At 40.2% G+C, this 14493-nt stretch overlaps 1 protein-coding gene across 1 annotated transcript in view; it reads left to right on the top strand.

The window, feature by feature from the left end:
• VPS13D (vacuolar protein sorting 13 homolog D) overlaps nt 1-14493 on the top strand; it is a 328743-nt gene that overhangs the window by 116549 nt on the left and 197701 nt on the right. Inside the window, exons 41-44 of the mRNA XM_020973579.2 lie at nt 926-1028; nt 2911-3063; nt 9911-10046; nt 11756-11803. Coding sequence (XP_020829238.1) covers nt 926-1028; nt 2911-3063; nt 9911-10046; nt 11756-11803 — 440 coding nt within the window. The remainder of the gene's footprint in view (nt 1-925; nt 1029-2910; nt 3064-9910; nt 10047-11755; nt 11804-14493) is intronic.

The following is a 14493-nucleotide window of genomic DNA, read 5'->3' as shown; positions in this document are numbered from 1 at the left end:
ACTGAAAATATCCCTTTAGAATGGTCTTATGTCCTGTGAGGACAAGGAAGCGATGGCATGGTGAAAGCAGAGCAGACCTCTGCTGTTTCTGTTCTGATTTCCCTGTCTCTTCATTGGGCATATATTGGGAATGAGGGGGGTCACAGAAATGAGCAGGGATCTCTCTCTCTATTAATGAAGCCTTCTAAGGAAATCACGGCTTTTGAACCAGGTTTTTAATGGATCAGTGTCTGATACAGGCTTTTTCCAATTCATTTTGGTTATTTACACATCTTTAAGGGTTTGCTTTTCTTACTTCCAAAGCAGTCAGCACCTGAAGGTTGCTCTTCAGAGCAACTCAGTATAACTCATACTTGGCTCAGTAGGATGATTAGGAGAGAGTGAGACAGGAAGCATGCTGTGCCCCATACTGGCCTTTGAAGCAAATTTTTGCTGTGCTGGATAATGAATTCACAAGTATAGATGATTTGGAACTGGGAGGGACCTTAGAGATCATTTAGTCCAATACCTTCACTTTACAGGTGAGAAAATTGAGTCATTAAGGTGATTTGCCCAAGGCCACTGGGACAATAAGCAGGACCAGGATTTGAACTTAAGTCCTTTGGTTATAAATTTGAAGAATTCCCATTTGTCTTCCTGCCATATAGTATAGTATGTATTCCTGCTGTATAGTATATAGTAAATCATGGCTTTTGAACCATGTTTTGAATGGATCAGTGTCTGATGCAACCTTTTGCCAGTTCATTTTGGTTATGTACACATCTTTTTGGGGTTTATTTTTCTTATGTTCCTTCTGTCTTCTGTGCCTTCATTTGGTTTGTGCAGGCTTTACTTTGGGGCACCAACACCATTTAGTTGTGGGGAATTTCTTTGATATCCTAGAGAATGAGTTTTCTAATAACCTTCCTTGGTTTTCCCATCACAGAAATGAAAACCCCCAAACGCCGACAGCCATTTGTCCCCTTTGCTCTGAGGAATCATACAGGATGCACCTTGTGGTTTGCCACGCTGACAACTACCCCTACCAGGTAAGGAGTCTTGACAAGATTTCTCCATAAGTGATATCTGTCTTCCTTTTTAACCTTGGGTTTTTGTGAGGGTCAGAAAGGCGAGACTGCAAATAGGGAGGTTTGTTTATTTTGGTAAAGAGAGAGAGACAGGCATCTCTGATTTGGCAGCGTGCAGGCTTGCCCTACTTGAGATATCAAGGCTCTAGTGACATGTAAGATATATTCACTGTCCAAGAGACTTTCACAGCAGCTTGATCTTTTAAAGTCTAACCAAAAGGCCATCTCTTCCTTAATCAGCTGACATTTTGCGCTGTTATTAATGATTAATGATCTGTGAACATCATTATTAATTATGACATAATAATGAACATTATTAATTATGACATAATAATCATTAGTTAACAATCATCAACAATTTAAGTACTTTGTTTTGCACCTCTGTGCTGTTTTCCATATAACTTTGCATATTATTAATACTTATATTGAGGTCTTGTCTTCCTCTTTCCATTGTTAGACACTAATAATGTATTTCCCAAGTGCTTTCTAACTATTTGTTGATTGATAGAGCAAAATGCCAAATCTGAAATATCCAGATAGTGATTGGGGACCCAGTATTTAGCAGAGGCCTGACACATTATATTGAAAGTGAGGATCAGGGGCAGCTAGGTGGCACAGTGGACAAAGCACCAGCCCTGGATTCAGGAGGACCTGAGTTCAAATGCGGCCTCAGACACATAACACTTACTAGCTGTGTGACCCTGGGCAAGTCACTTAACCCCCATTGCCCAACAAAACAAAAACAAACAAACAAACAAACAAAAAAAGAAAGAAAGTGAGGATCAAATAAACCACACATGAATTAGAGGAAAGGGTAGACTAGCCCATGTGATTTCCCCCCCCCCCTTTTTTTAAAGAAACATGTGGTGGCTTGATCTAATCCCAAACCAATCTTTTTTTATTCTTCCTCCAAGACTTCTCTGAAAACTTTCCTGACAAAGAAAAATAAAATTGATCTCTGAACTTATAATGCACTCCCTAGCCCAGATGGGATTGGGTGGGGTTGGGGAAACTAATGAGATTTCACCTAAGCCAAGAGAGAGGCCTTCTGTCATAGTTTTCTGTCATTGAAAACTCGGCTTCTTGCAGTGTGGAAATGCTGATCTTTACAGAGTAGGCATTGCAGTAGTTGAGTCTGTGCAGTCACCTGTTTTGGAAGTGAGTTTTCTTTTTGTTTTTCTTAGTGTAAGAGTTTAGTTAACTGAATGTGTTAATGCTCAGTTTCCTTAATAATAATGATTCTTTTAAAAATTATTATTATTATTTAACATAGTGCCTTAAGGTTTGCAGAGCTCTTTACATGTACCCTCTTATTTGGATCTCACAGAAGCTCTGTAAAGAAGGGGCTGCGTGGGCATTATTGTCCCAGTTTTGCCCATGATTCTATGACTGTGACATATTGGAGGCACGATTCAAACCCAAGTCTTTCCTGAGTCCAAGTCCCTTTCCACTGTAACATACTATCTCTCATTTTCCCATTGGCAGTTATGCCTGGCATTAATTGCATATATTCTGTGTACTCGGTAAAATGTTCATTCGTTCTAATTATACTTGAGATTTACACAGCACTCTTTGCTAGACTTCGTTCTGTAGATGACAATGAGATGTTTCAGTGAAATGGACACTGATATCTACTTTAAGTTGGTGTTAGCGGAAATATCTCCAAAATTCAAGCTGGTTGCTATTGATCCTTAAGATGATTGCTTTCCTATTCTTTTTAGGCAGGCTGTCATAGGGCAAGATCCTAAATATTCCGTCTGTCTTGGATGTGGTTGGCACTTCTTGTTGCAGTGTTCTGAGTGTGTGTACGAGAGAGATCTAGTTATGTGTGATTTGGTTCCAGGGCAGCCTTGTCTCACAGCGGAAGCCCAGGGCTGGTTCCAGAGGGAAACAGAACTTTCCTGGACGATGCCCACAATGTCAGTGAGTGGCGGGAAGTCCTTACCGGGGAAGAGATTCCTTTTGAATTTGAAGCAAGAGGAAAACTAAGGCACAGGTAAAGCATACTCTAATTCCTTCAATGTTTAAAAAAAGGAGGGAAGTGAGGGAAGGTGAATTGCTGTGCTTTGCCTACTTTTTTCAAGTAATGGTCTTTGTGGGGCTTTTTTTTTTGTGCTTGTATAAAGACTGCCATGGAGACATATTTATTCCATCAATTTTCTTTGAGCAGATGAAAACATATATGTTTTCTCACTAATTGTTTGTAACATAGGGTTATCACAAAATTTTCAAAATATTCTTCAAATGGATTTTGTTATTATTTTATCAAGTTCTATAAAATATCCTTTTGATAAGTTTATTGGTATAGCATTAAAAATATAAATTCACATTGGTTGTAATGTTATTGTTATTATATTGGCACAACCCATTCTGGAACACTGAATAATGCTTTATTTATTTAAATTGTTCTTTATTTCTTGAAGGAGCACCTTTTAATCGAATGTATGCAAGTATTTTGTGTGCTTTGGTAGAATGATCTTCAGATAACTAATGTATTTTGTAATGAGTTAAAATGGGATTTACCTTTATATTATTGCGTCTTGGATTTTGTTATTTTATTATATATATATATATATATATATATATATATACATACATATATATATTTATATATATTATATATATACACATACATATATATATGTATGTATGTGTGTGTGTATGTGGGTGTGTGTGTAGACATATGTATGTACATAGATATATAGGCACATATATATGTTTATATATATGCATATACATAAATGCTGTTTTTTAGGATTGATTTTGTAGCCTGTGACTTTGTTATCAGCAAATAGGGATGGTTTTATCTTTTCTTTCTCTTTTTGCCTTTCAATTTTTCAAAGTATTCTCAAATCAAAATTTTAAAAAATTGGTGTGTGCAACATGAGATTTGGTGGGATTGAGTATTCAGAGAGTTGGCCTCTGTAGTTAGGAGAAGCCAGGTTAAAACCATACCTCTGATACACACTGGCTGTATGACTCTGGGCAAGTCATCTAATTGCCCAGTGCCCAGGGCAGTTCTCCATGATTACAGACTGCAGAACAGTTGCTGTAGAGGACACTTCCTTACTAGGAGTTCCCTTTGCCAATGAAAGCATAGGTCCAGTTTTAAGGAAAAGAAACCGCACATGGAATGTGGATCCCGTATGGCTTCACTAAGATCAGGTCGTGCCAAACCAGGATCATTTATTTTCTTGACAGATTTTTCTAGACTAGATTAGGGGAATGTTAAAAAATTAGTTTACTTAGATTTGAATAGAGCATTTTACAGAGTGATTCCTGCTGTTCTTATAGACAAGATGGAGAGATGTAGGCTTGATTTTGTGGCTTCTGGACCTGGTTGAATGGTTAGATCCAGAGAGCGGTCATCAGTGGTTTAGGGGAAGCTTAGAGGAGTTTTCTAGGACGGTACTCCAGGAATGGGTCCTTGGCCATTTAACATTTTTGTAATTAATTTGGATAAATGCATATGTGACTTTCAAAATTTGAGAAAACGCAAAATTTCAGATAGCATCTTGAATGATAGGATTTATAAAAATTTTGACAAGATAGAACAGTGAGCTGAATCTATTAAGTTGAAATATACTAAGGGTGGTAAATGTCACCTTTTACTTCACAAATACAAGATTGGGGAGGCATAGGTAGGTAGCTAGTTATCTGAAAAAGATCTGGGGGTTTTAGTGGACTGAATACTCAATGCTATTTCATTCAGAGAAGCTGCATTAAGAGAAATGTATCATCGGTCAACAAGCATTTATTAAGTGCCTACTGTGTGCCAGGCACTGTGTTAAGTGCTGAGGATACAAAGAAAGAGATAGTCCCTGTTCTCCAGGAACTCACAGTCTAATGGTGGAGACAATCTACAAGTACCTATGTATATACAGGGCATACAGTGTAAATGGGAGGTAATTCCTGAGAGGAGGCAAATTGGTGGCAGGCCTGGGCAGGGAGTAGGTGGGGAAGAGGAAGAAAAGCTGAGAGAGGCTGGTTGTAGAAGGTTGAATTTGAGCTGAGCTTGAAGGAAATAAGGAGGTGGGTGAGGAGGGAATGCATTCTGGGCATAGGGAATAGCCAGTGATGGAGGTCTGTGTGTGGGAAGAAAAGCAAGAAGGCTGGATGGTAGAGTGCACAAAGGGGAGTGCTATTAGTCGGCCTAGTAAATAAATGCTTGCTAACAGAGTGGGCAGCGAGGTGGCCCAGTGGCACCAGTCCTGGAGTCAGGAAGACATGTGTTCAAATTTGACCTCAGACACTTACTAGCTGTGTGATCCTGGGCAAGTCACTTCACCCTATTTGCCTCAGTTTCCTCATCTGTAAAATGAACTGGAGAAGGAAATGGCAAACCACTCCAGTATCTCTGCCAAGAAAACCCCAAATGAGGTCATGAAGAGTTGGTTACAACTCAAAATGATTAAACAACAACAAAACAGATTAACTGACTGTAATGTTCCAGATGAGGAAGGTGATAGCTCTTCCATCCTTTGCTCTGGTCAGACCACATCTAGTCTGTTACATTCATTTTAGGAAAGCATTAAGCTAGAGAGTATCCATATAAGGGTAACTAAGGCGCCTTGTAAGGATTGACTAAAGAAACTAGAGAGATTTACCTAACAATAAGCATTTATTAAGTGCTACGTAAATGCCCAAGCATTGTGCTAGATACTGGGGTTACAAAAACACTCCTGACCCTCTGGAACTTACATTGTACCGAAGGGAAATGATACGTGCATATACAATATATCCAGAAGGGACACACAGTTGGTGGGGGTGGGGGGGCGGGGGCATTAGCAGCTGCAGTCATCAGGAGAGGCTTCGTGTAGAAAAGGACAACTGAACAGTGCAGTGAGAGAAACTAATGATTCTAAGAGGTGGGGGGGGGATGCATTCCAAGCCAGTGCAACAGCTTAGAGATAGGAATGAAATATTGTATATGAGGAACAGTAAGAAAGCCAGTTTGGCTGGACTGTAATGTGCATGAAGAGGAGGAGCAGTGTTTGATATGACTGGAAAGGCTGATTGGAGTCAGGTTGTAAAGGGCTTTGTTGTTCGTCTTTCACTTTTGAAGAGGACCAGTGACATCGTGGGGTGATGTCTTGACATGCATGTGAATTGGGTTTAAGTGAAGCAGAATTGTGCAAAGTCATTAGCCTGATTCTCCCTCTTAGAGTTGTCAAAATCCAGTGACAGCACCAAAGTCAGGATGACAGGCTGTCGCCTAAAATGCAGCGGATGGCCTTGCTGTCTTCAACGTCTGACCGAGCTCTAAGCACTCCACAGTGCCGTCTTCATGGCCATTGGAACAAATTGTTCTCATGCACCCGTTGCTCTGGGAGAAGTCTTCACACCCTCGGGGCCGACGTCCCCCTAACGCACTGATACGTTTGAGGCCTGTTGGCTTTACTGGGGTGTAGCTGCTGCACATCCTACAGCTTCTTGCAGCCACAGGTGAGATCTGGGCGGCAGGTGGACAGCAAAGGCAGAGGAGCAGCCCTGTCACCTCCGGTGTCCACCTCTCATCCCGCTTTCACCTGTAGCTTCAAGAGGGATCTACGGGGTGTTGAAGAAGGACTAGCACCTCCATTGTGAGGGCTTTAAAGGACAGACAGAGGAGTTTGTTTTTGAGACTAGGCGTAATACACTGAAATGTATTGTTTTAGAGATGGGGGTGACATGGTCTGAGCTACATGTTTGGAAAATCAAAACTATGTGGCAGCTAGATTGGAGTAGGAGCCCTGAGACAGGGGGACTGTTAAGAGACTGTTGTAGTAGTTCAGGTTCAAGGTGATGAAGGCCTGAATTAGGTTGGTGTCTGTGTGAATGGAGAGAAGTGGTTGATGTGAGAAGCACTGTGAAGGTTAAAAATGCCAAGGTTTGGCCGTGTGGAGTGAGTGAGTAAAAAGTTGAGGATGGCACAAAGATTTCAATTTTTAGCTCAAATGAAACAAAAACTTAAAGAGGACTTGACCTAGGGGGCCCCTGTTGCCTCTAGACAGTACCTACCATTTAGATAGCGCTTGGTATTTAGACTTCTTTCCCACCTGGCTTCCCTCTCACTAAGTGTCTTTCCTATTGCTCCTCTTCATGAAGTCACTCCCTGTTTCTCTCATCTTCTTCTGGGCCTTCAACTGGGGCGCATTCATGTCTAAAGTATGCTCCTTCTTCCCCCCCCTTAGAAGCCTTGGCTTCCTTCAGAGCACAGCTCAGGACCCCCTTCTGACACTTTCCCGTTGCTCCCTCCAGGTATTAGTGCTCACATCCTTCTAAAATGGCTTCATATCACTTTGTATGTGCTTCGTCTTGTGTCCGTGTCGTCTGCCCCTTCAGGAAGCTCCTGGGAGGCGAGAACGATTCTTTTTCTTTTTTTTGGCTTTGTGTTCCCCAGGCTTTACATGGTGCTTTGCTATTAATAGTCCCCTCGTCATTGTTTGTTGAATTAAATTGACATGATAGCTGTTTTCAACTATTTAAAGAGCTATCATATGGAAAAGGGCTTAGACAAATGAGCTAGTCCAAGAGTAAGGACCCAGTGGTGAGGGCCAACCTTGGTGTCATATGGCCTGGGTTTGAATCTCTGCCTCACACCCTAGATTGGGTGACTTTGGACTAGTTGTCCTTGAGCTTCCTCATGTGGAAAGTCAGAATTATAATACTTGTATTCCCTGCCTCATAGGGTTCTGATGAAGACAGCACTTTATAAACCTTCAGGGGCTGTAGAAATGGGAGATGTCGCGCTGGGTGGAAGAGTACGGATGAGCTGTGATCTGCCTCTTTAGCAGGGATGCTCCTGTCCCCACATGGAATGGGCTGCTTTGGGGGCTCCTCTAGAGGACTGAATGACTTTTGTTGGGCCTTCTTGTTCAGGGCCAGATTGTAGTCAGTGGCCTCAGGGGTATCTTTCATATGTTTCTCACATTTTGGAATTCCTGGCCACGTGATCATGCAGATATCCCTTTCTAGGAATAGACACCTCAAGTCTTCTGTGGCAGGTCTGAGGCACACCAGCCTCTGAAAGAAGAAAGCTTTCCTCTGATTACTTCTATATGCCACGATGTGAATTCTTGTATTCATGCATTAACTTCTTAAAAGTTTCTTTGTGTTGGATTACAGCACCCGAATGTTCAATTTCTGATTCCCAAAATTAGAGTGGCTACAATTATGTTTCTCAACACAGTTCCTGTTGTTAGTAGGAGCCTTCGAGCTCATCCTTTTCCTTCTTCAGAAAGGCAAAACGAAAAGGCGACAACAACAGCAACAACCAAATGAATGAAGTGTCTCTGCTCTCTTTCTCCCCGCCCCTGTAGAATGTAAGAGGGCAGGCTCAGGCTAGACTTTTGTCTTCATCTATTCAGTAGTGAGTATGGTGGCTTACCCTGCATTGGCTTATGAGATATTTTAATTGAATCAAATTGTTGGGTTTAGGAAGGAAAAAGTTTGAGGGAATTGAACCCTCAAAGTGTGTGCCACTCCCAAAAAGTATTGGGCATCAGTATCTTAGCAGTGATAGCTGGTGAGCTTCTGGATAGAACCAGCAAAAGGAGCAGACTGAAGAATGGCTTCATGTCTGGGGCGTGCAGGATCTGCTAAGAGGTGGCATATAAAATAAATACCCAGTGTGTGTTGATTGTGTTAAGACAGAATTTGGTTTTAGAACCTGCTAATGGTTATTTGAAATTACTAATGGCCAGGGTTAAGCGCTTGGACCCAGGCTTCTAGATCTATGGACTGTTTTTAGTCTGCACATGCAAAAACCTTGATGGTGAATGCTGTGTGTTCCCTTATTTCCCAAGGCTGTTTTAGTGTATGTGTATTGACATTGGATTCTGGACATTCGGCCTTTAAAGGGCTCTAAAAAAGAGAGTATAAAAATGAATAATGTATTAATACATATCTGGAAGCCACTTAAATTTTAGCTGCAAAAGGACATCTTCAAGGTTTTCCCAGAAACTTTACAGAGCAGGTTGTCAGTCAGTCCAACTACAAAGCTGTTTCTGTTACATTAAAGAGGATATGATCTCTCTCTCAGTTTTTTCTCCCTCTTCAGTTTCCATGTTTTGTAACCTATTTCTATTCCTTCATTTCTCCTGGAATTCATCAACATAAGTATATTCTCTTACTCTCCCCCTTCCCTACCCCACCTCTGGCCTCAAATCCAGTTCCTTATTTAGAGCTTCTGGCTTGAATTAAGCAAAATCTAAAATAGAATTAAATGTGTAATTTCCTCCCATTCCTCCTGTTCTTCCTGTTGCCTTCTGCTTTGATTTCCACCAAGCACTTCAGTACTTAGACTTGGAAGATCTCTCTCATATAACTCTTGTCTAGTCACATGAGACTGAAGGCAGAATGCTTGACAGAAGAACCAAAGGGGAAAAAAATGTTGTTTTCATGTATTTTCAAGGGCATGGCTCTAGTATAGCATTTTACTTTTCTATTGAAATTTACTGAAACTCACCTCACTTTAAAGGCTATCTGCAGATCTTGTGCAGCTGAGAAAGAGGGCGGATGGTCAGAATTGGCAGAGCTTGTATTGTGGGAGTCTGTTTTGTTCATATGCAGCCGGATCATCTCTTTTGCCTTTGGGCAAGTCCATTGACCTCTCCAGGCCTTGGTTTCCTCATCTATAAAGTGAGAGGTTAGGACTAGATGTTCTCTAAGTTAGTAACCCAGTATTCTTTTATGCTGGCCATTACAGGGCTAAACTCCTCGTTCCTAGAATCTGTTCCTAGAGCAGTTTCTCCCATGGGTCTCTGTGTAATGGCTAAATTAAAATGGAAATATCTTCTTTTTCTTATTTCTTCTTAAGATGGGGTTTAATTCTCCCTCCCTTTTTGCATCCCAACCGACAGGCATACGCATGACCTCCGAATCCACCAGTTGCAAGTGAGAGTGAATGGCTGGGAACAAGTGAGCCCTGTGTCCGTGGATAAAGTGGGGACCTTTTTCCGATATGCTGCCCCTGACAAAAATTCATCATCTTCCACGGTGTGTGCTTGTTGGGAACTGGTGACAGCATGGTTCTGGCCTAGGTGGCAATTCTCCCATTCAGCTACATGTCCAGATAGTAAAAATGCAACGTTAGGCTCTGTTCTGTTGAGATTTGATTATTGTGTATATTCTATTAATTCTAAGAGGGAGATATAGTCTAATTTCAGGTTAGTTATCAAGAGTGATTCACTTTGTAAAACTTCAGTTATATAAGGAAATAAGCGTTTGTTAAGCACCTGCTCTGTGCCAGGCACTTTACAAATCTGATCTCATTTGTTATACATATATTCTACTGCCTATCAATAACAGAAACCTTTCCTTGGGCATCATTGGGGGAGATAAAGCTCAGTTGTGATAGCCCTTTTGTTGCCACAGACATAAAGTCCTTTTAAGTTCCACCAGAGTGAATCTTCTGTTTAATACGGAGAAGTTGGAGGATCATCACCATTGCCAATCCAAGGCTGTTCTCAATGGAAAATTGAGACTGAAAATTTTGATCTAGTAGATGGTCTGTCCATCTTGGAGAGAGTTTTCACACTCTGCTGGCCTAGCCAGACATTTACTAATTTGCCAAACATTTTATTTACCTTATTTTTTTTCTCTCACATTTTCTAGCCCCCGCCTCTTCTCTGTTACTTCTTATTATTGTAATTACATTCTGATCTAGTTACCCATTATTCCTACCTCTCCTAATTCTTATTGGAGACAGATGTAGGCATTTCCCTGGCTCCCCCCCTCCCCCAGCCATTTTAGTGTCTCATCATTCATCTTCATACCTACTCTCTTCCTTTGTCTTGTGCTGATCTATACTTTATAGGATTAAGTATTGAAAGGTCTAAGAGGATGCTATTAGTAGCATCGACAATAAACATGTGCCGCAGAGGAGGAATCTTGAGAGACTTAGCAGTTACAGCCACTGCAGGCTCATTTGCCCGTCAGCCAGTTCTTAATTCCTTTGGGCCAATTTTTCATTTTGTTTTCCACTGATGAATATGTAAGTGCTAATCTGCTGTAGTGACGCTGCTTTGCTCAGTTTTGTGTTCATCTTGAACATTATGCCATGTCAGTTTCCATCTTTTTCCCTCCAGAACCTTAAAAATTCCTGGAACTTGAGTGCTTTCAATTCATATCTTTGGCAATGAAAGGAATATTCCAATTGAACTTTATTACCCCATTCCCCCAAATACCTGTAACAAGTATGCCTTGCTTTGTGCATTAGTATCAATTAAAAACTGAGGTGTAGCCAGTATTCAGTAAAACTTTTTCAGTGGATTGTCTTCATTTTTGACGAGATTTTAATTCCTAGCCTCAGCAGAGAACCTAGTTTCTGATATTTTTGTTTTCTTTTCCATTCTTCCACCCCCTTCTTTAGCACTTTCTCTTAGGTAGTAGGTATTTTGTAAAAACAGGAACGCTTTATTTAAATGCATGAAAGGAGCATCCGTTTAATGGTATATAATAGTGAGTCATGAGGGAAAAAATTATATTGTTCAGCTGTGTAGCCCCCAAAGTATCTGGCAAATAAGGGATATTCAGTAAATAATAGTTGAATGAATAAGTGAGCCTTATGTCGATGATAACTGCTCCCTTAGTTTAGATAGTCTGTTAATTCAGATTAGTAAATTTTCACAAAACAAGATATTAGAATTTGGTGTCTTTGCATCATGTGTTTTGTGCTGATTGTTTAACTTCTGGGTTTTTTTTAGATTGGCAGCCCTAGCAGCAGAACAAATATAATACATCCTCAGGTGTATGTGAGTATAGCTTTTATTATTATGATTTCATATTTATTATTTATACTCTGTGAATTGGACCACGCTATTTCTGATGAATGTGTTCTACAGTGATCCCTAGAACATGCAGATTCTTGCAAATGGAATTACTCTTCACCCTTTTCTTTTAATGATGATACATTAAGTTTATAAAGCATGTTCCTTCTGTGAAACCTCACTAAAAGAATCTTTCACGGACACTTTATAGCTGAGACTGAATAGGTCAGAATAAGACAAATATGGGGTGATCCCAAGGGCTTTTCTTCCAGGATGAGGATGTAAACAAAAGCTATGGGCAGCCAAGTACAAGAATGAGGAAGATTGAAAAATTGTAATATTTTTTCCAGCTGGTTTTTTGATGGATCATCACAAGACAACCTTCAGATTTCTGCTTAGAATTCTGTCCTTGAAGGTGTTGCATTTTGAAATGTGGACTTTGGGGCATCTAGGCCTGAGGATAGAGTTAAGATTTAAATGACCGCTCTCTAGCAATGAATTTGTCACGGTGTTACTGCTTTGGATCAGTAGGCACCTTAGTTTTGGTCATCGTTAGAGCTAGAAATCTTGGCTCTATGTAGACCCTCCAAAGGGATGTCAGCCTTTTCGTTGGCACTTCCTGAAAGCATGACTGGTATTTTTTTTTTGACAAAATACACAGGTCTTTTCATTGTTTTATGAGGTTGGTTCAGATCCTGTTTACTTTAGTAAAGAAGTTGGCTGTGCAAAAAACCCAGATATGTGTCATTTGTTCTTTTAATTAAAGAGCATTGCCAGTGTGTTCTGGGCACATGTTTTAAGAATAGTAGTTAAAGAAACTATTTCTCTTCAGAGCATTGTTTTTGTTTACTTGGTCAGTCATTTAGTTGTGTCTCACTCTTCGTGATCTCATGGACCATAGCATAATAGGCCCTTCTGTCCTCCGCTATCTCCCAGAGGCTGTCCGAGCTTATGTTCATTGCTTCCATGACACTCTCCATCTCATCTTTTGCATTTAATCTTTCCCAATATCAGGGTCTTTTCCAAAGAGTCCATTCTTCTCATTATGTGGCCAAAGTATTTAAGTTTCAGTATTTGTCCTTCCAATCAAGAGACTGAATTAATTTCTTTAGATCTCCTTGTTGTCCAAGGACTCTCAAAAGTCTTCTCCAGCCCCACAGTTTGAAAGCTTTCCTTCCAGGGAGAAACTGTCTTCTCAATTTCATGGCTGCAGCCACTGTCTACAGTGATCTTTGAGCTCAAGAATATAAAATCTGACACAGCTTCTCTTCCTCTCCCTCTGCTTCAAGTTCATAGTAAGCTTCAAGTAAGCTTTTACACTCCTCGTTTGTCTGCATCCTTATCAAGAGTCTTCTTAATTCCTCTTTACTTTCTGCCATCAGAGGGGTATCATCTGTATATCTGAGATTGTTCAGTATTCCTCCTGACAACTTTAATTCAGTCTTTGAATTCGTACAGCCTGGCATATCGCATGTTGTACTCTGCATCCAAGTTAAAAAAAAATGTGACAATATATAGCCTTGTTGTGTTCCTTTTCTAATCTTAAGCTAATCCGTTGTTCTATGTTCAGTTCTAATTGTTGCATAAAGATTCCTCAGGAGACAGGTAAGATGATCTGGTACTCCCATCTCTGTGAGGACTTACCACATTTTGTTGTGATCCACAGTCAGAGGCTTTAGTGTAGTCAATGAAGCAGAAGTAGGTATTTTTCTGGAACTCCCTTACTTTCTCCATAATCCAGCAAATGTTGGTAAATGTGGTCTCTAGTTCCGCTGCATCTTCAAAAACCAGCCTGCTCTTCTGGTAATTCTCAGTTCACATATTGCTGAAACCTAGCTTGCAGAATCTTAAGTATAACCTTGCTGATGTGTGAAATGAGTACAATTGTTTGGTAATTTGAACATTCCTTGGTATTGCCCTTCTTTAGGATTGGAACTTAAACTAATCTTTTCCAATCCAATAGCCACTGCTGAGTTTTCCAAATTTGCTGGCATATTGAGTACAGTACTTGGATAGCATTATCTTTTAGGGTTTAAATAGCTCAGCTGGGATTCTGTCACCTCCCTAGCCTTATTGTTAGCCACGCTTCCTAAGGCCCACTTGGCTTGGGGATTTCATTTGACTTGACTTCATTCTCCAGGATGTCTAGCTCTAGATCACTAACCACACTGTTGTGGTTACTGCTGATATTAAGATCTTTCTTGTAAAGTTCTTCAGAACATAGAATGAGCATTTTTGCCAATGTGTGACCTTTTCTATTGACAAATCTTGTTTATCTCCATCATGTACACCTTTTAAACATTTTAAAATTATGCAACACTTCCTAGCACCATCCCAGAAAACCATAAACAAAATCATTCAAAAGAGCAACTACGATTAATAATGCTTGTAACCTTATACTATTATAATTTAACATTTATTGTTAGCAGTCAACAATCTTGCACTTTAGTATTTGTTAGAGACAGTAAGGATGTGTGCTTTAGCTTTAATAAGTTTTTATTAAGTTATTACAGCTTTGTCCATTATACTTTATTTAGTTGTGTCTCACTCTTCGTGATCTCATGGACCACAGCGTACTAGGCCCTTCTGTCCTCCACTATCTCCCAGAAGCTGTCTAAGCTCATGTTCATTGCTTCCATGACACTCCATCTCATCTTTTGCATTTAAAGGTATCT

This window comes from Phascolarctos cinereus, unplaced genomic scaffold, assembly GCF_003287225.1.
Source record: "Phascolarctos cinereus isolate Bilbo 61053 unplaced genomic scaffold, phaCin_HiC Scaffold_726;HRSCAF=1367, whole genome shotgun sequence".
NCBI classification, from domain to species: Eukaryota; Metazoa; Chordata; class Mammalia; order Diprotodontia; family Phascolarctidae; genus Phascolarctos; species Phascolarctos cinereus.
Note: the sequence above shows the minus strand (reverse complement) of the source record. Positions and strands in the feature narration are given on the sequence as shown.